General features: G+C 38.4%; 1 protein-coding gene across 9 annotated transcripts in view; it reads right to left on the bottom strand.

The window, feature by feature from the left end:
• SPAG17 (sperm associated antigen 17) overlaps positions 1-25,112 on the bottom strand; it is a 294,146-nt gene that overhangs the window by 188,929 nt on the left and 80,105 nt on the right. For all 9 annotated transcript variants that reach the window (XM_073234479.1, XM_073234481.1, XM_073234478.1 and 6 more), the window contains exon 4: positions 5,234-5,365. In XM_073234479.1, coding sequence (XP_073090580.1) covers positions 5,234-5,365 — 132 coding nt within the window. The remainder of the gene's footprint in view (positions 1-5,233; positions 5,366-25,112) is intronic.

The following is a 25,112-nucleotide window of genomic DNA, read 5'->3' on the forward strand; positions in this document are numbered from 1 at the left end:
CCTTCCCCACCATGGGTTTATATTTTGGGATTTGGGAGGAGAGGTGGGAGGTGAACCAGATTAGCTGAGCATTCAGCAAAGTTGACCCTCTCCTAATACATATACTAAAATTTGTTCACACCAACTTCTTTGGCCTTTCTTGTTTCTGAATTACATAGTATACATGTTCCCATTTTGTGGTTGTCCACTCACAACTTAAAAGAACTCAGAAGAAACTCTTGCCGATTCAAAACAAAAATTTAGGAGGGATGCATCCAAAAGGCCCCTCTTTCCACCATGTTTGGGGAACACATGTTCCCCAGAATATGAAGGGAGAGTCAATTTCGTTACAGAGTACATTTTCTTTAAAGCGCACTGTGTACAAAAAGCATCTGGAGGCCTCCTACTGTGGGGAAGCTTTGGATAGGCACAGAGATTTTTTAACCAGTTAAGCTATATAGCAGATGTAGGGCTTTCGTCTTAGCAACAACCAGAGAACGTATTGGCATTTCACATGCCCCGCTGAGTATTCAGTAACTACCTGAATTCTTAATTTTAGTATTATCACTTGTTAAAGGTAAAAATACAAAATTCTCTCTCTGTAACAGGGCAACCTAGTTATTTGATACTTCAAAATATTTCAGATTGTATTTTGTTTCTAAATGACTCTTTGATCTCAAAATTCAAATGCCTTCAAATACTTTGCCAGGTATTCTGTTCTTCCTTAAAGAAAGGGTGGTAAACGGTAAAAGTCAGTGGAACACATGGTAACTAGCTACACTTCATCTTATTCTTACAATTAACAGCACATCTTCATAACTGTGTGTAGCTTTGTCTCATAAGAGTCCCATAATAACATTATTAAGGATATAGATAAGAAAACATGCTCATGGAGGCTAAATAATGAAGTTGTGCCATTACTATGTGGCTTATGAAAAACTAGGTCTGTCTTCTGGATGCTACTCTAGTTATCTTTTAAGATCTCACTCTATCTCATAATCTATTCTACTGGCCACAGATGATGAGAGGACAGTGGATGGGCTGGAAGAAATGTGCAGTGTCAAATAAGTTTGAGAGAAGTAAACCATTTATTTTCATGAAACACCTCCATCTTTATTTTAAATATGTGTTTCTTTATATTTTCCTGAAGTTTGTAAAAATTTTTCACTGATTAAAAGCATCCCAATTAGGAAAATACAATTCTATTTTACAGATAACCTAGCCCAGGAGTCACTTACTGTTTACCCTGAATGACTGGATTTCATAGCACTTTAGATTCAGCAGTTCTGTTGGCAGTATCCTCATTTTGGTATTCCAGCCTCAAAGAATTCCATCCAGCTAGTGAAGCAAGTTACTCCTTTCCTGAAACACCACACGCCCGAGTTCTTGCTCTTTGATTGATTTCTTAACATAGTTCCTAAAGTCCTTAACCACAACTGAATCAAAACTAACCAGCCCATAATTTCCTGGTATGTCCCCATGGCCTTTCTTTTACAATTAAACACACACAAAAAATGGCCTTACATTGGCTGGTTTCCAGTGTTTTGGGGGTTCAACTGGAAGAAACTGTAAGCATCTCTGAAAGTTACCCTAATGTCTCTTCATTCCTCCTTTGGAGCATACTCTTGGTTACTTGTGATTTCATCCCAGTCTTACCAACTTAAGATGCTTTTAATTTTGTGTCGTTTTAAGAAAAGTCCACCAAATGCCGTCTGTCCATAGCTCTTTGTTGCCTTTCTTTTTCTTTAGTGCTAACACATTGGAAAATAAGGCAACTCACACTGAGTGTATGAGCCAGAAAGAAAGAGAACTGTTCTGCTTTTACATAAAAGATGTGCTAAAAGTATCCAAGAAAATATGTGCTGGTTATTCAATTCCCAAATTAAAAGCAGTCAGACTGTATTTGGATCTTTTCCTAAAACCTATGCAAATGTTCTGAACTCACTTAAGAGGCACAGAAGATTAGAGTTAGATTAGCTGATTATTTAAATGGATAATTTTTTTGGGTTATAATAATTTTTCACCTATTTTTTGAATTTGTTTTCTTTCAGCTCAATTCTCAATATATTTTCAATATTTTGATTCACAATGAAGTATTTGGTTTTAAATAAACATTTACAATTGACACATAAGATAGAAGTTGGAATTAAAAAGAAGCAAAAATGTAAATGATACTATAACATTCAGACAACTACTAAATTAAAATATGAGATCAGAATAGAAACCAAGCAAGTTATTTTAAAATTACAATGAACATTATGAAAATATGCATGCCTAGTACCTTGTTTCTCTAAATGTTTGTTGAGTTAATGAATTAACAACAGATTGATAATGACAGAACTAAAAGTGCAAAGTAAATGCTGAGATAATGATGCATACAAGGAAAATTCATTTCTAAGCAAAAACTCTCTTATTCAGATTTTAAGATGGAATAATATCTAATGGGATTAATTTATATGAAAGAATCATATTCAGAAGTTATGAAATGCTAATTTAGAGAAATGTATTATATTTTCTTCATGAATGTATGTTTGGAAGTAATCGACAAGGTGTTTCCAAAAAGATAAAAGTTTTCAAACATATTCAACTTATGTGTAATCAGAGGCAGGCCTTCATCTCTGAGAAATTCATGTGGTAAAGGCTTCAAAAGTATAGCCCAGACTAAAGTGTTATAAACTATTAAAATTAGTGGAATCTGAAATAATGATATTTTTACTGTACTTAGCAACTAGAACTGTATAATTTATCATTTATTTTTAAGAAAAATTTTAATTCATTAAAACAGGATCAAATATATAGGGATATTTTTGTTTCACTGGGGAAAAAGGACAGGGACTTAAATGTATTAGTTACTTTTGTTCCACCTTCTCCCTAGTATTTTCTACAATTTCTGCTATGGATATTTTCTAAGCATTCATTTTCAAATACAATTCCAAAAATTCAACATAGAAAATATAAAGCACCATTTGCGCTGTACAGATGTCAGCAGTATCATTAGCATTTGAAAGAAAACATCTATACAGATTTCACTGATGTTAAAAAACTGAAGAGACAGTTACTCTCCTTGTAGGAATCTCAGAATCTCACCCTGAGTTCAGGAAAGAGGAGGACGTCAGGTAAAGTCCTCTCTGGCTCATCCACAGCATGGTGTCCCTCTTACATACTTCCTACTTTGCTTGCTGCCAAACTCACTGGCTGACAAGCACTAACCTCAATTGTTCCAACTGACCTGTTGGGCAATGTTGTTGAAATGAGCATAGATTACATCATCCCTCAAACAACTCTCTTAATCTTGCCTTTACCAAGCATATTTTCTGGAGAACACTCCATTCCAGTCAGTTTTTCTCCATTTAGTTAGCATTTATTCATATGGTTTCAAGTCAGATTTCAGGCTGGTGTTTGGGGACGAAGATATCAAATTAGATTATATAATTATTGGCTCTTGGTTGCTCAAAGAGTTCTCTTATGCATTTATTACTTATACATATATAATATATAATATATATAATATACAACATATATTTTATTTATATATAATATATATTTGTACATATATATATTATATACAGATATATATAAAATTCAAACCCAAATTCCTTAGGACTCTTGAATTTTCAACAAATAAATTAAGATTATTCCCAAAACTTCAGAATCTATAGCTGTATTATTATAGCTCACATTTCAAAGAAATGCTGAGCAAGGTTAACTGTGCAGAAATATTTTTATATTGCTGCTAGCTTTAAAAATTTTTCCTGGGCTGCCGGGATATTCCATTTATTTCTACTTAAAGTCTGTTAACTGACATCTAAAACATATTACAAAACAATTTCTAACTTAAAATAGGTGGCAAACAAGTAAACTCTCATTAGTGTGTCAGGTACATTTGTAGGTGCTGTGGGAAAGTGCAAAGCAAATAAGCAGCAGGAATTTTTGCAGAACTCATAGTCTACCTTCTTTATAATTCATATTCCCATGTGACATTGGAATTTTAAAAGGTAAGAAAAGATCTTTCTATACTAGTTCCAAATTTTCCAATTTTAATTCTGCCAAGTCTTAACATCCCTGAGGATTTCTGAAGATACAAGTCTCCTGCATATGTTGAAAAGAGCTTCAATAGAGAGAAAACGGTACTGTCAACTGAGTTCATATATGTAGAAGTATCTGGGAACAATTTGCCATCCCAATAAAATGCTATATGGGGAATCTCTTTGAAAATTATAAAGCTCTATACAAATACAAGGTGGCATTATTTTTTTCTACAAATACCTTGTCAAGAGTCCATTCAAATAGGAAACATAGATTCAGGGGCCTTGCAAATGTGAAAACTCACTTTTTCTTCTTCCATGAATTAATTTTGCCTCTTCCACATAAGGGCATAAAAACTACATACATATAAATCCATTTCATACATACACATGCACACACACACACATACTACATATATATATATATATATATATATATATATATATATATATATATATATATATATATATAAAAGAAAGTATTTGGCTTTCCAAACATACTTCACTATGATTTGGAGAATAAGAAAAACATCTCTTACTTCGAGTAATAATAACAGCAAATGGATTTGAACCTGGCATCACTTTACTAAAAGTATTTAGAAAATTTTTTTTCAGATGGAAATATGAATCTTTGGAAAACATACATTGATTTCCACAGGCAAATGAAATGAAAAATTTACATGTAAAGAAGTAATCAGACATATAAATATGAAAAGAAGTGATAGATTACTGCTGGTATGTTCAGATTACTAAGAAGGTACAGATGTAGCCTGTACCTTAATATTCAATATGTACAATAAGCATATTGTACAATGTGTACAATAAGCACTCACATTGAATATCGAATAAAATATTTTAAATAGTTAGACCCTACTTTGTGGGTTTTTTTTTCACATTTTTACTTTACTGACTCCCTGTCTCTCCTTGGTTCCCTTCTTTGTTACCAGTATATAAACAAGCTAACATAAAAACAATCTCAGGCCCATGTCCTGAATATTGTCATATTTCTGCCTAAAGGAAGTTATTTTTAAAGGGTTTGTCTTTGAGAAAATATAATTCCTCCAACAGATCTCTGACTAGGCCTTTCCCTAAGAAGTTGAGGCAACAGCTAAATGTGCGAAGTAACCCTTCATGGTAGGTCTAGGAAGAGCCCAAGGGCCCCTGCGGAAATCTGGCTCCATTTCCACCCCTGCCTGCTGTCTTTAGAAAACCCCACCAGCACACAGTACCTTCTTTTCATTTTCCCGTCGCTGTTGGTCCTTAACTTTAATCTGGAGAAGCTGAAATTTCAAGAGTTTCCCTATCAGTGGTAAGGTTAATTTCTCCCCACTGTCCAGGATTGCCTTTGCTGCCAGTAACACCTGTGAAGAAACACAATTATTAGGATAGTGGCATTTTATGACTTTTGGCGAGGTCTGTCAGTGATGAAAGGATGAAATGGTGCCTCAGTTTTGTAATAGTTGTCTTCCTGCAAAGGTCCCCCCCTGCTAGCCAGAAATCTTTACATAAATTGGGTTGTCTGAACATAAAGCACTTTTCCAATGAGGCAGAGAGCACTTTGACAATGACGCTAGGCTCAGGCTGCCCCAAAGGGGCAGAGGAGATATGCAGGGCTCCGTTTAGGATGACGGAGGGGTCAATTCCCCGCTACACAAAGTCTATTGTTTGGCACAGTCAAGTCCAAACTGTCAAACTTTGACTTATTAGGACGTTATGAATTAAATAGGGTTTTATAATAATGGAAATGGTTATGTTAGCAATCTTTTATTTCTTGGAGACCAAATTCAAATGAAAGATAAAAGCTGCTTGACATAGGCGCCATATGAATGTTGCTCCCCAACTTGCAATTTAATGTTGATCCTGTTGGTATGCGGCCTAATTGGGGTGAAATGAGGTTATTGAGTTTTCTTTGGGTGACGACAACCGCTAGGAACATACAGCTGTATTGTCCAGATGTGTGGCACTGACAGCCTATTTTATGACTGTGCTTTTTACAGCTTGTTTCCCCTAAATTTCACACAACTCTCTAACATCTGGGCCCTTTTCCTTGGAGCCCTATAACCACTTTATTTACTGCAAAAAAATAAAATCACGTAAAATATACCATAAAAAGTTGTTATGTGTTTCTCTTTATTCATGTTGTCTCCCTAATAAAGTTCACCTCTGCCGGAAGCACTGTCACAAAAATAATCTAGTCGAAGTATTTTTCGACTTTTGTTTTTAAGCAAGCATAAGATTTATTTATAACCTTGAGATGAATTAGGTGTTACCAAAATGTTCTGACATGTTGCTTTTGTCCCCCCTTGGAGCAATTACTCCTCTGGGCACATATGGTGTCAATTTCAGACCCTGTGTCTCAGACAATGAGTGTGCACACCACGCCTCATCGAGCTGAGTCTTGTCTGGGGTTTGCACCAGCTCTTGGTCAGGGCCTTCCTGACTGATCTGGTTCCTTATGAATTTCACTTTTCCAAGGGAAATAGGTGAAAGAAAAGGAGATGGCTATTTTGCTTCTAATTGCAAAAGGCCCTGTGGATTATCATATGCCAGAATGTAACTGGACCTCTTGGAGACCATATCAGGGATTTCCTGCATTGCATCGCAGAAGGGGAAAGCCAGGGAAAGGACTCTTTTAAAGCTGCTATTTCTAAAATCCAATGGAACAAACCGAGTGTCAGAAAGCTTTGTGTGTGTCTAAGCAAACATGCGCCACGGAACAGAGCACTTTGCTTTTTTTATGGCAGTTCTCTTACTGCTAAAACGATTTAGGGAAAGCAACGTGATGGCCGTGATGTCTGGGAGCAGGAAAATATAAGGGTACACCTGTAGAACCTCGCCGTTTAATGGTGACTCAGATGTAAGAGGGAAGGGGATGCTAAGGGGACAGATGGTCACACATTTACTGTAAAATGAAAGCTGTCTGATTGAGTCCAGCTCCAAGAGTAGAACTGTATTTGATTTGAAATGGCATTTTTTTATACTAGTTAAACAGTGTGCCGACGATCAGGCTGCTTTGTGACATCTGGTTCAAAATATACAAATTTAGGTTTTTAAAGCTCACAGTATGGGTGCTTTAAAGCTCTAGTATGGGGTGTTTCCCTGTAATACAAGTATAATGACAGTGTTGAAGGGAAGTCAGCACTGAAATGGGTTACCCAAGGTGGTGTGGAGTCTCTTTTCCTGATGACCTGTGAAAACAGGATATTTACTTACGTTTGGGGTGGTTTGGGTGAAGCCTGCCTGGCGTCATGTTGATGGATGGGATCTCTCTGGAGCGGCTTTCTATCTCCATGTCTCTATGAGTCTAGGAATGTTACCTCACTGTGTTAAAATGTACTCAAAGAACAACAAAATGTCCCGAGAGTAAGGTATTTTGCAGGCCATAAAAGTTATTTCTGGTCCATCTAAAACTGTCTGTAGAGAGCTTGGTTTAAAACAAAAATCTGGCATGGCTTGCACACAGCAATGACATCCTGCTGTGAAATGGGAGATTAGTGATGAGAAGTGCTGCTGGAATTGTGGGTATCTGTGTTCTCAAGACACACGGGCACAGAGTGAGAGTGGTGGCAGGGCAAGGCAGCGTGGTGGAGGGCCTGGGGACCCCTCCGCCCCCTCCTCCAGGAACAGTCCCGGGGGCCCCACAGAGGCAGACCCACACTGCAGAGAAAGGCAGAGCAGGGCAGGGCGGTGAGGGTGGCGCCATTAGCGAGGGCAGCCCCTCAGCCTGCCTGCCCTCCCATTGGGTTGTTCGGAAGAGATTTGACTCCCACACACGCCATTTCCTCTCTGTGCTTCCCACAAAGGGAATGATAGTGTGAGTCCTTGGGATAACTGATAAAAATGAAAGTCTGCTGTATTCTAAATCTAAAGCTGAAAATTTTTATGGTATGTGGGTCACCCTCAGGAGAGGCAGAAAAAGAAAGATGTTTGCAAGCTAATTTCTACTGAAAATCCTTTCTTCTACACTCCATAATTCACAATTCCACCCAATCAAGAGCCAGTAGTTTCTTTCCACTGACAAACAAATCCTTGGAGGACCTTTGTTTAAAGGATAAGTCTTTGAGTGAAGAAAAAGAAACACTGCAGACAGAATTTAAAGAAATGCAACTTTTCACATAACATTGCCGAAAGGCTTCCCTTCCCTTGCCTTACTTAGAGTAGCAGAAATAATCACTAAACCTTCAACCTTCCAGATGTAAAGGCTGCCTGTCCAGCGCTGAGTCAATGCGTGTGTGTGCATGTGGGTGTGTCTCCGTGTATGTACCTGTGGGGGGGGGGGGGAGGGGAGGCAAGCTGACAAGGGCTGGAGATATTGGGAGGCTGAGGGATACAACAGAAAATGGGGGCAGAAGTTGGTCGGGAGTAATTAGACAGAAACTCAAGCTTGCAGAACTAGGTAGAAAAACAGCCGTAAGTGGGTGAAAACTGGGTACTCACTGAGCAGAAATACCAAATAAATGAGCCTGGCATGAGTCAGAAACTTAAAAAACGAATTTTAAGAGCAAATGAGACTCATTAAAATGGTGAAAAACCTTTGCCAGGCGAGGCCTGTATGAGTCTCCTGGACTTATTCAGGCTAGGCCTCATGACCTCCCATGGCTGGGGGTAAGTCCCGGCCAAGACACCAGAGGGGTTTGGTCCTGGGAAAGACCAATACAGGAGGAAATTTAGCTTCAGAGAGTATTTAGCTGAGGCAGGGAGACAAGTCTGTATTTTATTGTGTGCAAATCTTTTTTGAGGGTGGATGCCCTTTGTCTGTTGGGAAGTTTGTGATACTGAGCACAGTAAGAAATAAAATCAATTCCTCTGTATCACTGACCTGGCTAAAGATTTATGTCACATTTATTTTCTAAAGATTTGATCCAACAAAAATATACCAAGTAAGCCAAATGCTTTCCTTGCTGGGGGATCAGGCCCACCCACAGACTCTGGTACCCTCCCTTCTCTCCCACCCCTCCTCTGTGGCCCCTCCCACATAAGTAGTAAGCACAACATCTGCCTGGATAAACACTTAGAATTGTTCCACAGATTCCTAAGGAAAGAAAATGTATGCATGTGTGCAAGTGTGTGCATATATATAAACACATGTGCACACATACATATGTATATTTGTATATATGACAGGTGATAGCCAGAAAGATAGATAGACAAACAGACAGACAGGACTTCCTTGGGGTCTGCTGCCTGGTTTCCCTGATGGGCTTACAAGGAGGAATATGGAGCAGTTTGAATCATTGATGAACTTGCTGCACTTTCAATCCAGGTGAGTTCTGAGGAAGTGTAAAGATTTTGCATCTGCATTTCTCTTGGCTAGAACAGGCCAAGGGATGAAAGTGGTGGTGGAGAGAGAAAAGTATGGTTGTGTTGGGCAGAGAAGGAAGGGGTGATGGAAGAGGGATGAACAGAGGCAAGTCTTTACTTCCAGGGACTCCAAATAGCCACCAGTGCTCCTAAAAAAACTCTTTTGGTTTCAGGATCCCCCTTACGGCCCATGGTGTTTGTTATAGTGGCTGTAATAATGCACAGGATATGACTTCATACTTAACGTTTTGCCCTTGGGTCAATGATGTAGTGTTGGTTTGGATATGTAAGATCTCAGTGAACAAGAGCAGAATCCATAACTTTAACTCAGTTCAGACTAGCACAAGGTTGAGCTAAGAGGTTTTTGAGACACAGAAGATCAAATTCTTCATTCATTCATTCATTTATTCATTCATTCTTTGATATCACATTCTTTAGGGTACTTCATTTCCTTAATATATGACTAGGTGCTATAGTTCTTAAACATTGCAAAAAGTCCAAATAGTACCCAAAGGATGTACAATGAAGAGAAATACTTCCCCAACATCCTCTACCATTCCCTTTTTCCAGAGGTAATCACTGTTAACTAATTCTTATGTGTCCTTATGTAATTTCCTATGCATATATAAAATTACATATGTATATCTTTTTTATTTTAATATAAATAGGATCATGCTTTCATATTGTCAAATAGTTTGTGGTTTTATATACAAAGTTAAGACATGTATTGCTTATTTATGTATTTTTTAATTATTTGCATTCCCTTCTATAGTATGGGTGTTTGGTCATTTATTTAACCAGTTTCCTATTGAGGGACACTTGGTTAATTTCAGGTTTTTTTTCTATTAAGTCCATATATATTTTAAATATTTATAGATACTTCCAAATTCACATTTGAAAAGTTAGTAGCATTTTTGTTCTCACCACCACTATATGAAAGGGTGTGTTTTTCCACCCCTTAATAAACATTGGGTATTCTCCAATTCTATCTTTGTCTACCTCAGTGCTGACAGATCTTTCTGTGATGATGGAAATGCTCTCTACCTGAACTGTGTAACATAGTAACCAACAGTCACACAGAGTTATTGAGCACTTGAACATTACTGGTGTGACTGAGGAACTACATTTTTTATTTTATTTTTTAATTAATTAAAACTTAAATAGTCACATGTACTTAGTGGCTACTATTTTGGTCAGGACAGGTCTATGTAATAGTGAAAAATGAAAAATAGCATCTATTTATAAGTATATTTCTTTGATATATATTTTAACTGAAGTATAGTTGATATACAATAGTACATTGGTTTCAAGTATACAATATAGTGATATGACAGTTACATTATTAAATGCTCACCCCAACTAGTGTAGTTACTATCTGTCCAAAACAGATGTTACAGAACTATTGACTGTGTTCTCTATGCTGTACTTTCATCCCTGTGTCTAATTTATATTATGATTGAGATTTCGTGCCTCTTTATCCCCTTCTCCTATTTCACCCCCTGCCCCAATCCCTCCTCCATGGTAACCACCAAGCACTTCTCAGTGTCTGTGAGTCTACTGCTGTCTTGTTTTTTTTGTTTCATTTTGTTTTTAGATTTCTACATATAAGTGTAATCATATGGTATTTGTCTTTCTCTGCCTGATTTATTTCATTTAGCATAGTACCCTCTGGGTCCATCCATGTTGTAGCAAATGGCAAGATTTTTTTCTTTTTATGGCTGAACAATATTCTGTTGTATATATGTACCACATCTTTATCCATGTATCTATTGACAGACACTTAGGTAGCTTCCCTATCTTGGCTATTGTAAATAACATGCCAGCAAACATAAGGGTGCATTTTCTTTTCAAATCAGAGATTTGTTTTCTTTGAGTAAATTTCTAGCAGTGGAATTACTGTGTAGTATGGTATTTCTACTTTTAGTTTTTTTGAGGAACCTCTGTACAGCTTTCCACAGTGGTTACATCAATTGACACTCACACCAACAGTGTAGGAAGGTTCCCTTTTCTCCACATCCTCGCCAGCATTTGTTATTTCTGGTCCTTTGGATACTGGCCATTCTGACTGGTGTGAGGTGATAGCTCATTGTGGTTCTGATTTGCATTTCCCTGATGATTAGTGATGTGGAGCATCTTTTCTTGTGTCTGTTGGCCATCTGTATGTCTTCTTTGGAAAAAGGTCTGTTCAGCTCCTCTGCCCATTTTTAATTGCATTATTTTGGGGGGGTGTTGAGTTGTATGAGTTCTTTATGTATTTTGGATGTTAACCACTTATCAGTTATATCATTTACAAATATACTCTCCCATATTGAGTACAGGGGTAGGTGCAGCAAAAGTGTGAGCTAGCAGCTAGGTTTTGAGGGAGGCATGAGGGCAAAGGAAACTGCCCTGGGGAGTAATACCTGCAGTCTGTATGCATGTGTCTGATGTGTGTAGACATGTGGTGTGGGATTGTGTGTGTGTGCATGCATGTGTCTGTGTGTATGTGTACAAGAGTATGTATATATATATGTATATATGCACAAGAATATGTGTGTTTATATGTGCAGTGGCCTTTGGGGATGACTAAAATTATTGAAAGATACTCAGTATTTAAAATACTGTCAAAACTGAAATTGTGGATGTGGAAGAATTAATAAAAAGAAGATTACAAACACTTTTGATTGGCACCTTTAAAGTATATACTGCTGACTATGTAGCATTTCTATCTAATTATCCTGCAGAACATCAGAGATTATATACATCATTATTTTCAGATTAAATATGTATAATTTATTCATCAAAGTAAGTGTGAACTACATGTGCCACCTTCCAAGGTTGTTGCTTGGGTAGCATCATTATTTGCTTACACATTCTGCTCTTATATATGTTCTATCTGCTTATAACATTAAAAAGTCAGACGAACTATTGTCCGAATGTTTGTGTATGTGTACGTTACAAAATTTTAAATGTTTAGAGTGAGGGGCTGCTTTCGATAGATCTGATTTTGCATGTAAATGTAGACAAAATGGAGTTAACACTGTCAATGACAGTGAACTAAAATACAGTGGGGGGCCATGAAGGAAGCTGAATAAATGGTGTCCTCCTCTTGGAAATTGTTCCAGAAGAATGTTAAATTTTGTATTCTGTCAAACCATAAACATTTTCAACAAACATCTGCTGACTCCAACAAGGTGCACTTTTTACCTAGTGAATAAATAGCCTTAGCAACCAATATGTATAACTATATGTAGATCAAACAGTTTATAGCCAATTGTAATTCTGACACACTAATGTAAGCCCTCTGGAAGTCCCCCTTTTTGCCATTAAAAATACTAAACCCTTTACTCTCTTGGAATAAACATTTGTGTTTCCTCCTCAATCTGTGTTCCAGATTGCAATCCCTAAGACTCCCAGCTGAATGTGACTAATTGTTTTACAGCTTTTTTTTGGTTGACATGCATATTTGATGAAAAAGATGGAAAAACAGGTGATTAGCAAATGGCTGAAAAGGACTGCTGATGTGGAGGTGCCCGGACTTGAAAAGACCCCTGTTGAGAATTTTAGCTCCTTTTGTACAAGGGATGATGAACCAGCCACTTGAAGCCTTAACTACTTATGTGCAACACAGTACAAAAGTTGCATTTATATTCCAGTCTTCTCTAATACCACTGGGTAGCCTTGGGCAAGTTAATGATTAGTATCTTAAACCTCAGAGTTTTATCCACAGCAGGGCTTTGCAGCAGTGGCACTACTGACATTTTGAGTCAGTTCCCCTTTTTATTGTAGGAGGTTTTCCTTTGCCCTGTACAAAGTGTGGTGCGTCCCTGGCTTCCATGCAGCTGTGCCAGCCAAAGCCATCTCTAGACATTGTCAAATGTTCCCCAGGGGTTGTTCCAATCAGGGACAATTGGAAACTGCTAATCTACAGAAAGAGAATCCAAATAATGCTGATCTTATAAGACTGTATTAAAATTGAATGAAATAACTCATAAAAAGATTTAGCATGGTGCATGATATATGTATAGTACACCCTTACCAAAGTTAGCTCTATTACTGTGTTTATGCCCAGAACAAAATTGGAATTCTTGAAGGTCTTCCAGCTCAGGTTAGGGGAACAAGAAAAGGAATGGACTTAAGAGTGTTTAGGCAGGTGCACAGTGACCGTAATTCATCATCTGCTGGTGGTGACCACCTGGCTTCTCCTTTCACTGAACCCTCTCTCTCTGCTCTGACAAGGGCAAACCATGCTCTATTTAGGGAAAGCAGAGATAAAAAGAGAAGGTGTAAAAACATATTTTGTTGTGGTGCAGTGTATAATGCAAGGGGGTAGAGAAGGAGGAAGTTTGCTATTCTTAATTTTTCTAAAATGGGAGATGGAAGAATTAAATGAAGAGTGCTCTGCAATTCCACAGCCCCCCTTTCCTGTTCCCTCCACTCTCTTTCCTCCTTCATTCCTTCTGCATTTACTGGGTGCCAACTATACTGCAGTCATTGCATTACTTGATCCTTGGCATGTCTAGTCTATCCAATTCACATTCTTTAAGTAACGACTAATTTCCAATGAGGCATAATTGGAAAAACAGCTGGAAGGATAAGGGTAGCAGTGAGAGAAGGCAATGGAGAGAGAAAAAGAGGGAAGAAAAAGAAGGGGAATGACTGAAACATATTTTCTCACTTGGAGCAGAGGAAAAGAAAATAATCAAGCAATATTAAGCTGTCTATACATGCATTTAAAGGCATCTGAAGATAGAGGCTCCACATAGATCACACTGTCTGCCTAACACAAATGGAACATTATGGAAGTGCTCAGACTACAGTGTGGTGAGAAGTTCATAATGATGATAAATATCCATAGCAGGTGACTCGTAGATCATTTTCAGCTGTCCATAATTAAACTGGTATCCATCTCTTGATAATGTCAGGGCTGTAAAATAATTCCAGTCATTTGGACCCCTTACATCTGTACTGAAATGAAATAATATTTGGCAGTAACAAGGAGTCACTGAAACTAAATAAACAACCCCTTTCAAGACTATATAAAAGTCGGTAACATAATCATAATAACATTTGACAGGGATTAAGACTTCTTTGGGGCTGTAAGGAAGTTTCAGAAGCAGCAATAACAAATACATGGAAGGTAGAACAGATCTGTGCTTGTATAATTTGAAATGTGTTGAATTTCCCATTTTGGACATCTAATATGCACACGTCAAAAAGCACAGAATTCTTAGAAATGTTTGTTGGGATTACTCTTACAAAGAAGGATAAAGCAAAACTTCCCTTTTTTATTAAGGAATGTTTTGGGGTTTTGCATGCTTGAAAAATCATGAATATATTTTGAAAATATATGAATACACTCATATGAGTTAGATGCAATCATATATGGAAGAATGATGCAGAAAGTTCAGATGTGTATTAGCTTTAAATATGTATTAGCAATACATGATTCTATTATCATGGCAATCTTCTTTTGTAGATCAAGATCTTTTCCTTAGTCTCAAGATGTTCCCATCCCTCTGAAGTCATTCTTGGTTCTCGCAGCTTATAGTCAATACTATAATTGAACAACCCTGCACCTTTTTTGAATCTTTCCAGAGGGATCTAGTTCATTTGTATTGGAATTATTTGTGTATAGGGTTTGTCTCCTCTAGGAGTTTGGAAGGTCAGATCCCTTTCTGATTCATTTTTTCTAAATCTCCTCACAGAATCCAATGCCTATGTAGACATACAGTATACCATTCATTCAATAAATATGCCTCCTTTTCTCCATAAAACTTATTACCATCTAATATTACACATACTTTACTTTTCTATTTTTTTCCTTTCCCAATTTAAACATAAACCTCATAAAGACATCAGTTTCCATCTATTTCTTTCCTTACTGATCTGAATTCAAATTCTAGAATACAGAAGAAGCTTAGTAAATAATGAATGAATTAAATCAGGTGGCCATTGTGAACCATGTTTTATACTGCTTGATTGCAAAGTTTACCACTACTTGGAGTCTCTACTGTCATGAGTCACCCAGACTTAGGTTCTCCTACTGGGCTGGATCAAATCTGAATTAACTGAGGCCTCTGGAGGGTGCACGTTGTTCACCCTTTCTTAGAGACTTGTTCTATAGATGGATTGTTCTTGTGGTGCAGATCCCGGTGATGTCCATTTTTCACCATCCAACTGTTGAGATGGAGCCATTCTTGGTTACGCACTAACTTGGTTTAAAGATCCACCTTGTCACTCATTCATCAGATTTTTACACAGTACCCACTACATTCCTTGTACTGAAGATTCAGCGACAAGAAGAGCAGCCCCTGCCCATATGACCTCTCAGTCAAGGGAAGGAGGCCAGTACAAAGTGCACGGAGTGTGCCCTAGACTATCCTGTGCGCTGCCCACTGATGGAGCCGAGTGAGGGTGCAGTGGCCCGGGAAAGGCATCTCATCCAAACTGGGAGAGGCAGCAAAGGTTTCCTAAAGGCGACACTGAGAGAGTCTTGAAGGATTGGTGGGAGTGACCATGACTGAGGTTGGGTGGTATGAGATGGGCAAGGAGGACAGGAGAGAGAGAGAAGGGCAGTATCCCAGGCACAGGTACTGAGCCAGAGAGAGTGGCATAATCCAGAAACTAGAATGTGGTTGGGAGAGGGGACTGGGGGCTTAGGGAACAGGAGCAGCAGGTGGCCAGGGGAGGGGAGAAGACTCGGGAAAGTCGATACTAGAGAGGTAACCAAGGGTAAGACCACCAGACATTTTAAAAGAATTTGTATTTTACCTTTAAAGTGATGAGACAAAGTTTTAAGCAGGTGAGAGCTAAAATGTCTAGAATCCTGTGAGTTATAGCATTTTATTTATATTTAGTGACTGCTCATATTCAGCAACAAATCCAGGCTTTATTAGACTTCTTGGGGACCCACAGCAAATGCCAAAACCCGTGAATGTGCCCTGCAGATCTTACACTCTGTACTTTTCTCCTCCAACTTGTCATTTGCCCCTATTACTAGAGGCACATATGTTTAACAGAGGTATTCTAGTTTGCCCAGAGGTGAGAGACAAAGATGTGGGCAGGTGGCATTGACTACCTTGAAAAACAGAGGAAGGTGCAAAACGTGAACGTTTTCTGATTACGTTGACTTTGGCAGAACTCAACAGACTGAAGAATATACACATCCTGGCAACAGACGCCTGTGAGGGCATCTTCACCTCTGTCCCTCCAGCACCTAGAATGGTGCCTGGCAGAAGGGCACAAAATGAAAGAATGAATGAATGGATGGATGCACACTGGCAATGGAGAATGTGAGGAGGAGAAGAATAAGTGGAGTCTGCTCAGTTTTGGGTGGGTGCCAAGGGTGGTACAGAGTAAGACAGAGATCTCCTTGTAGAAGAGGATAGCCCTTTTCAGGCCCTGTGGGCAGTGTGTGCACATAGAGGTGGCTGTGTCTCTTCAAGTACAGGCTCAGAGGTGACTGGGTGCTTGTCCAGAAGGTGTGTTATTACAGGAAATAGCAAGTATTGGCGAAGAAGTGGAGAAAAGGGAACCCACAGATACTGTTGGTGGGAATGTAAATTGGTGCTGCCCACTATGGAAAACAGCATGAAGCTTCCTCAAAAATTTTTAAATAGGAATACCAGACTCAACAATTCTACTTCTGGGTATTTACCTGAAGAAAAAAAATTACTAATTTGACAGAGAGTGCACCCTTGTGTGTTTTGTAGCACTGTTTACAATAGGGAAGATATGGAAGCAACCTACATGTCTGTCAGTGGACGAATGGATAAAAATGTGCTACATATATACAATGGAATATTGCTCACCCATAAAAAAGAGAGAAGTCATTTTTATTTGTGACAACATAAATGGGCTTAGAGGGTATTATGGTAAGTAAATCAGACAGAGAAAGACACATACCATATGATTTCATTTATATGTGAAACCCCCCAAAATAAAAAACAAACAAAACAAAAATGGACTCAAATACAGAGAACAAATTGGTGGTTGCCATACGGGTGGAGGGTAGCGGGATGGGTGAACTTGAGGAAGGGGATAAAGAGGTACAAACTTCCAATTATAAAATAAATAAGTTACAGGAATGACAGTTCAGCATAGGGAATATAGTCAACAATATTGTAATATCTTTGTATGGTGATAGATGATAACTACACTTACCCTGGTAAGCATTTCATGATGTATATAATTGCTGAATCACTATGTTGTACACCTAAAACTAATTGAATATTGTATGTGAACTATATTTCAATAACAAAAAAAGGTGTGTCTTTAGACTTTCCTGAAGACACCCCTGATCCCCATCACTGTGGCTGAGACCTGGAATCAGCATTTTTAATGAGCTCTCCTGGTGACTGACTCTGAGGCATGCCACTTTGAGGACCGTTGATACAAAAAGGCAAGAAGAGAAGCAAAGTCGTAGCCAAAGAGCCTCCTGCACTGACCCTCCCAGATGTCTTCTCTGAGGTGGCTCTCCCTGGGCGGTGCCGCCCAGCCCTTCAGCAGGCAGGCCTTTATTAGCAGCCTTGAATCTGGGCCCTTCCCCTGCGGTGGCCTCTTGAATTTGTGTGGGGCCCTGAGGAGGGATCCTTCCTTTATGTATCCCTCATAGCACCTAATATCTGTTTTGAAATCACTTAAAGCAAATATTTTTCATTCTGAATTTAAACAGTAGAGGGTCCCCTCCCATTTTCAGAAGAAATCTAAAAATGAAATTACATAATCATTTCAGTTTAATGAATTCCATACTCACAAAAACAGCTAATAAATATATGATTAAATGTTCAAGCTTACACTTTTTGTTTATTAAACTAAGATTTAAAAAACACAATTTGAAGAGGGTGTAGTTAAATGAGAACTGTTAGAAGGAATGTAAATTGGCACAAACTATCTTGAATGCATTTTGCAATATGTGTTAAGAGCTTCAAAAAGATTCATATACTTTGACTCAGTAATTCCATTTCTTGAAACTTTTCATAAGGAAACAATCAGGGCCACAACTATTGGTAAACAGTCTAAATTTAGCAAAAGGGGGAGTGGGTAAATGAATTATTGAACAGAGACATGCTTTCTATTATATTGACACTGAATATGGATTTAGAAAAAAGCTAATGTCATAATATGTGAAATGGACATGGTACAAGGATATATAATTCTTATTTAAAAAAAAGAAGTGTACATCTCTGCATGGCAGAATATTCTACAGATACTTTGTCCTTACTTTCAGTACTATTTTCCTACTACTATATAGGCTATGCTTTTTTTACATTTTCCAAATGTTCTACAATTAAAATGTACTGCTGTAACTCAGGGAGGTGGGGAATATTTTCCCTGCCTAGGGCAAAATACCTTTGAAATAGAAATTAGTCAAAGGGAGAAACAAGCAATCATCCACTTCTGCTTGCCCTTGTCTCTGGCGACCCAGCTGCAGAAAAACAGACCCCACCCAACCTCTCAGGTCCACATATGCCCTCGCTCCTCCTTGTAATCACCTATTGATATGGAGATGGTACTTCTCTCCACCCCTTGGAAACACCTCTTGATATGGTGATGAACTAAGGCCAGGTGAGAGATTCTGGAAGTATTGAAATTTTACCCACAACTGCTTTTATAACAGCTAATAAATTGAATACACAGCCTCTCATATTCCTTCCCAGCTCAGCCAGCTCAGAATTCTTCAATGGCTCCCACACCTGAAGTATAAACTGTATACTCCTCAGCAGGACATAATTCACCTTATATTCCTTATGACCTACCCCTGACACACCTGTTCCACCTTGGTCTGGGCTGCTCTTCATTTTCCCTCCCATACATCAGGGACACCCACCGTTTGGAGCTCCTTCATCCTGCTGGCCCATCTTACGTCTGCTGGATTTTTCAAAAGGCTGATTAGTTTGCCCAGAATTCCCTCCCCACCTTTATTACTTCATAAACTCCCCACTCAGCTTTTAAGCTATTTTCCTAAAGCCTTTCCCTCAAAACTTTAGGAAGATTTAGGCATTGTTCTCCCTTCGCTGCACCTTTTAAAACTTCTTTGTTATCATAGGGTACTAGAATTGCTCATTTCCTATCTGTTTTCCAGGTTGAAGGCTGGATTCATGTTGTTATTGGCAAATGGTAAACAACAATAAAACACATGCTGAACAAAATAACCAACATGCAAATCACACAGACCTTCACAAACATTGTGCAGGTTGCTTCTTATAAAAGAGCACCCTGCAATGGGCAGTTTGGGTGACATCCAGCCAGCCCCACTCTCGCCAAGCCAGTGTGTTCAAAGGTTGCAGTGTGCTCAAAGGTTGGGAAGCAAATGGCATTAGTTCACTGATTTAGAAAGTCATGTCCTGCAAGTGCCTCATGTGCCAAAGAGACTGTGTATAGAAGTTTCATTTGTTCACCCATTCTACAAACATTTATTGTGCCCTTCTAATGTGCTAAATTTGGTCTCCAAATACACTCCCAGTGTGCATATCCACAGGAGGTGGAAAAATATTACAACTTTCTATTAAATCTCTTTATTTTGTCCTTTTTAGCTTTTGTTTTGAAGACTTTCTTTGATATTTCTACTGTTTGTATTTTTACACATTTTTAGCACAAGGTACATGGAATAAATGCTCAGTTTTTTCCTAACTGATGGGATATGTGATCAAAAGAGTTTGGGATTGCTGGCCTAGAGCACTGGGGTTTAGTGATGAGTAACACATGGCTTCTAGTGCTCATGCCATTCACTATGAACCAGGGGGAGGCAGATACAAACAAACAATCACAGCATAACACAGCAAGATGATTCTGCCTAGGGGGATTCCAAGAAGATTTCATAAAAAAGACGGCATTTGAACAGCGTTACTTGGTTGATAAATGGAAACATCTATATCTAAATTTTACATAATTCTCTTCAACTCAGTGTACTTAGCACTCACTGAAGGAGTATAAAGTGAATTAAATGTTATAATGTCTAAAAGAGATGAGTTAGAGTTAGCAAAACTGTAAATAATGGAACCATGTGTGTTCACTTACAGAACAAGGTAGGTGTGCTTTGAGACAGAAATCCTAGATTTCCCAGTCACTTCATAATGCCTGATCAGGATCTACCCCACTTTCTATCTACTCTCAAAATAGCCCAGATCCCAAAGGCTTCTAGAGAAAATCCTGTTAGTTACTGCCAATTTACTTTTGTATTTTCCCTATCTAATTTGGTTTATTGTTGTATTTTACAGCTTTATGCCAAGTGGTCAGTATTCTAAGTCGAGGATGTTCTTTGCCCAGGGAATGATGTGAATAACTGATCAAACCTAACTGAAATTTCAGAGGCCAAATGTGCACCTGCAGAAGCCTGTTTTGGCACAGTTCTTTCAGAAACTTGAAGACAAGGGGAAACACTTGCTCAGTAATACCACTAGCGAAAACTCCTGGAGCTCGCACTTTAGTTTAGATAAATTACTAAGCAGGTTAAACTTGACCGTCAGATTCTTGACTGTAGGGAGTGTGTCTTGAAGGGGGGCAGGTCACTGAACCTCGGTGAGACTTTTTCTTCACTTTGTAAATGAGAAGAGAATATGTCAAGTCACCTAATGAGGTTGCTGATGGAATCAAATTTGACATTGTGTGTCAAAGTATTTTTCCCCAAAAAGCTATCTTCTAAATATGAGCTGTTGTTATTATTATTCTTTTCTTTTAGAGTTCCAGCAAACGGTACTCGCCTATTTGAGAAAATGTTGTTTTCCATAACATACTGAATCAAGAATGACTGAATGAATGTGGAAGTTTAGTTTCAACAAATGTCCTCATGCTTAGGCAGAAATGGCTTTTGGTGGCTTGCATTATTACCCGAAGCCTCGACCTTGCTAATGTCTTCCCTCACTCTCCCTGTACAAATGGACATCCCCTGAGAGTCCAGCTTTATCTCTGATAAAGAAATGTATGCTGATAGGATAATGGATATAATGGGTTAACATTCTGAAAATGCAGCTTCATTTCATTTAAACCAAGGTTTTATGGACATTGTGCCTGAATTTAACTAGCAGTTTCTGGGGGTTATTTTTGGACAGGCAGGACTTGCAGCACCTCTTAAATCACATCCCGTGGCAAAACCCTGCTCCACCTACATGCAGGGCAGGATTGCATACATAAAACAGGATGCTGGCCCCAGGTGAGACCAAAGAACTCTTTTTCCCATCTGATGACTAATACTTGTCTCTGCTTTCAGAAAGGGAAAGCACCCTACACAAACCCTACCAAGCCAATACATTTTCCTTTGCTTGATCCAAAAAAAGGAGGAAAGTGTGTGTGTGTGTGTGTGTGTGTGTGTGTGTGTGTGTGTGCGTGTGTGAGTGTGTGTGTGTGTATTCCTCTAATGACTGAAGAATCCTGAAATGAACCTCTATAGGAAACCCCTGACAATGTTCTGTGGAGGTTTTGCACAGGGAATTGAAAGTTGGCAGGAGAAGAATTCCTTCCGAGTAATTCAAAGCAGACACTTTACTGGGAGAAAAGCAAATCTGAAACTTGCTGTCAGTCCTTGAAATTTTATTAGTTACAAAAATAATATATTAGTCACTTCCATTAAGTCCATATAGGATCTATCTTTTTTCTCAATTATATTCCTAAAATGAATCTTTTGGGAATGTGATACGAAACTAACCCTTCAGGAAGGACATGTGACCCCGCAGAGGTGGCCTGTGACTATGTTGCGTTATTAGATTCTGCTCTGCTTCTCTGTAGCTCCAGAGACAAATGGAAGAATAAAATTATAATTTTTTTTATTTAAAATAAATTTTTTTTTCTCTCATTTTAGTTTTATTTATATTTTGAATAGATAATACATTCACAGGTTCCAAATACAACAGTGAAAAGTTGCTCTCCCATCCTGTTCCCAGGTTCCCAGTTCTCCCCAGACTCAGTCATTTTTGCCAGTTAATTGTGTTCCCATCTAGAGAGAGATATACATAAACAAGCACATACACACCCTCTTTCTAACAAATGGTAGCCTGTATACACACTGCCACTGTTATACCTCGTGAGAGCTGATAGACCTAAATTTGAGTACAATCACTTTCTAGCTTGGTGGCATGAACCTCAGAATTAGATGTTCCTAAAAGAATTAGATGTTCCTTCTGAAAAGGGAGATAACCTAATTAAAGATTTGTTCATGAACAAATGAGTCCAGAGTAAGTTTTTCTTTTTCATATACATTCTTGATGAAGCTAATGAGGATTATGACAAACTTACTCGTTTGGGAATTTTTGATGTAGTACAGGACACTATGCTGGTCATCCTGTTGACCTGGCTCACCATTGGAGTTCTACAGATTTCACGTGATTATGAACATCACAATCCAAACAAGTGTGAAGGTGAAATATGAAATTTTAAAGGCAGGGGTTTATTGAACAATTTCACTTTTTCTGGGTGAGAATTTTTGTAGGATGGTTTTCCGATGTTTCAAACTACTGAATTTGCCATTACATATATTTTATATATTTCTTGGAGCAATATCGAGACCACATTTTAGGTAACTTATATTGTCACGTTACTTAATGAGGGTTTGAGGGGTTTGTGCCAGTAATGCGAAGAATGGGTGGATTTTTTAATATAGAAATATCTATCTGAAATCCATTTTTTCAAATTGATGTTTAATGAGTGTTTAATATGTACAGTAGCTTTTCAATAAATGTAACTGAATTTCTCTCTAATAATCAATTCTCCCACGTTCTGTTTGGTTATTTCTTTTTCCTTTCCTTGTAACCAAAGTTCAAGGAAAGAGAATTGCAGAAATAGACATCATATCAAAAAACATGTAGAAGCATGAAAACTGTTACCATACTTCAATTCTAGCAATACTTTCTCTCCCTTTAAGGAAACAGGCCTTCTATATCTTTGTTGTATCTTTGACTGTTTGGGTGAGTGTTCTGCCCCTCCCCCTCCTTTCTTTCCCACATGCCCTGTCTGGGGACCATTACCCTTTTGGCTGAAAGTTGTGAACAATAAGTGGGGTCAGCCACAGGGCTCAATGAAGAACAGACTCAATTGTAACCAGGGATTAAATATATAACTTTTATATCAGACTTGCTACAAGGTATTACATTGCCATGAAATGGCAGGAAGCAAATATTGTTTATAAAACTATCTACTACCAGCTCCCGAGGGCTGAGACCAGGTCTTGTGCCCATAATCCAGCATGTAATAGGAACTCAGTAAATGTCTGTGGGGTAAGGAGCAGGATGGTTAGGTGGGAGATGGTTAGGTGGGAGATGGAGAGAAAATGCAAAAGGAAGATAACAGAAATTAGGTTTGGAGGATTCCAGGATTCTACCAGGTTTTCAAACTTTTTTTGACTTATATTTATGGGGAAAAAAAATCTGTGTCACAGATCACACATGTACAAATACAGTAGCAAACAACTAAGTTTCCTTGTGAACCACTGGGCTGTACCCACAGTTAGAAAACCACTGTATAGGATATGGAACCAGTAAAGGGAAAATGGAAGGGACCAGGGCTGCAAGTACCTAGGAAATACTAGCGAAGCAGTATTGTTGAAGTGGTTTGCTCCTTGTCATCTTTACCTGTAACTCTCACTTCATTAATAAGTTAATTCTTTCAGACAATAAATGCCTCTTCAGTACTTACGGTGTATTAGCACTGAGCTAGGAATGTCAGGATATAAAAAGTGAGAGAGACTAAAAAACCTGATTTCTTTTTTGTTACCTGTCTTAGACCCCTCTCATACCTATCAAATATAACTTATCCCAAACTGTACTTTCAAACTTTCTCCAAATTCAAACTCCAGTTTTCCCGGTATCAGAAGATATGTTCACTCAGTTTCTCAAGCCAGAGCTCTGGAGTCACTCCCAAAGCCTTCCTCTCCCTCACCCCTCACACTGGCGCCATTTTGCCAACTCTTCCTCCTAAATAGACCTGAAGCAGTTTTCTCCACACCCACCTGGACACTCCCACAACCTACTAACTGCTCTCCTCGCTTCCATATTTGCCTTCTGCCCCATCCCAATTTATTCTTCACCCAACAGCAGGAAAATATTTTTAAAAAGAACGAATATTGTGTCACTCTCCCCTTTAAAAGACTTTATGGCTTCCCATTTCCTATGAAGTAAAATTGCAAACTCTTTCTTAACAAGGCCCTACCAATCCCTGCAGCCTGGCCTCTGTCCACCTCTCCATCTCCCTCTGTTCACACTCGATGTTCCCACACACCCGCCTCCTTCATTTCTCTGTTAGGCCAAAATCTTTTCCTTTCTGCCTCGGATTCTATGCACTTGCTGTTTGTTCTGCCTACATATTTTCCCCCACTCTTTTCAGTTGGCTCTTTTTGTCTTTCAGTTTATCCCCAATCACTCAGTCTAAAGCATTTTCCCCTGTAATTCTCTCTAATTTAAAGCAGTTATTGCAACTCATAATTAGGTGTTTATTTGCTTGCTTGTTTGATTTTTTGCTTTATGCCTGCCTTCCCCATTCAAATTTAAACTCTGTGAGGGCAGGGAATTGTATGTTTTATTCACCAAGATACACTCAACCATAGCATTTGTAAGTAAGAGCCACTCAGATATTTTTAGAATGCATGAAAAGGAAGCATTTACAATTCTTAGACATCGAGCATCACTTGATTATTTAGCCAAACCTGTGTGCCACCTGTACTATGAAACTAGTATTTTTCTCTAAACTGATTGTAAAGCAAATTAAAAAAAATAATTTAGCTTTATGCAAAGCCATAAAGCTGGGGATACTGTAAATTAGTATTCCAAATTTATTTTTAATGCACATTAAAATAAATACCTATTTTTTTGGTGTAGAGGAAACCCCACCAGTGTCAGG

This window comes from Manis javanica, chromosome 4, assembly GCF_040802235.1.
Source record: "Manis javanica isolate MJ-LG chromosome 4, MJ_LKY, whole genome shotgun sequence".
Classification (NCBI taxonomy): domain Eukaryota; kingdom Metazoa; phylum Chordata; class Mammalia; order Pholidota; family Manidae; genus Manis; species Manis javanica.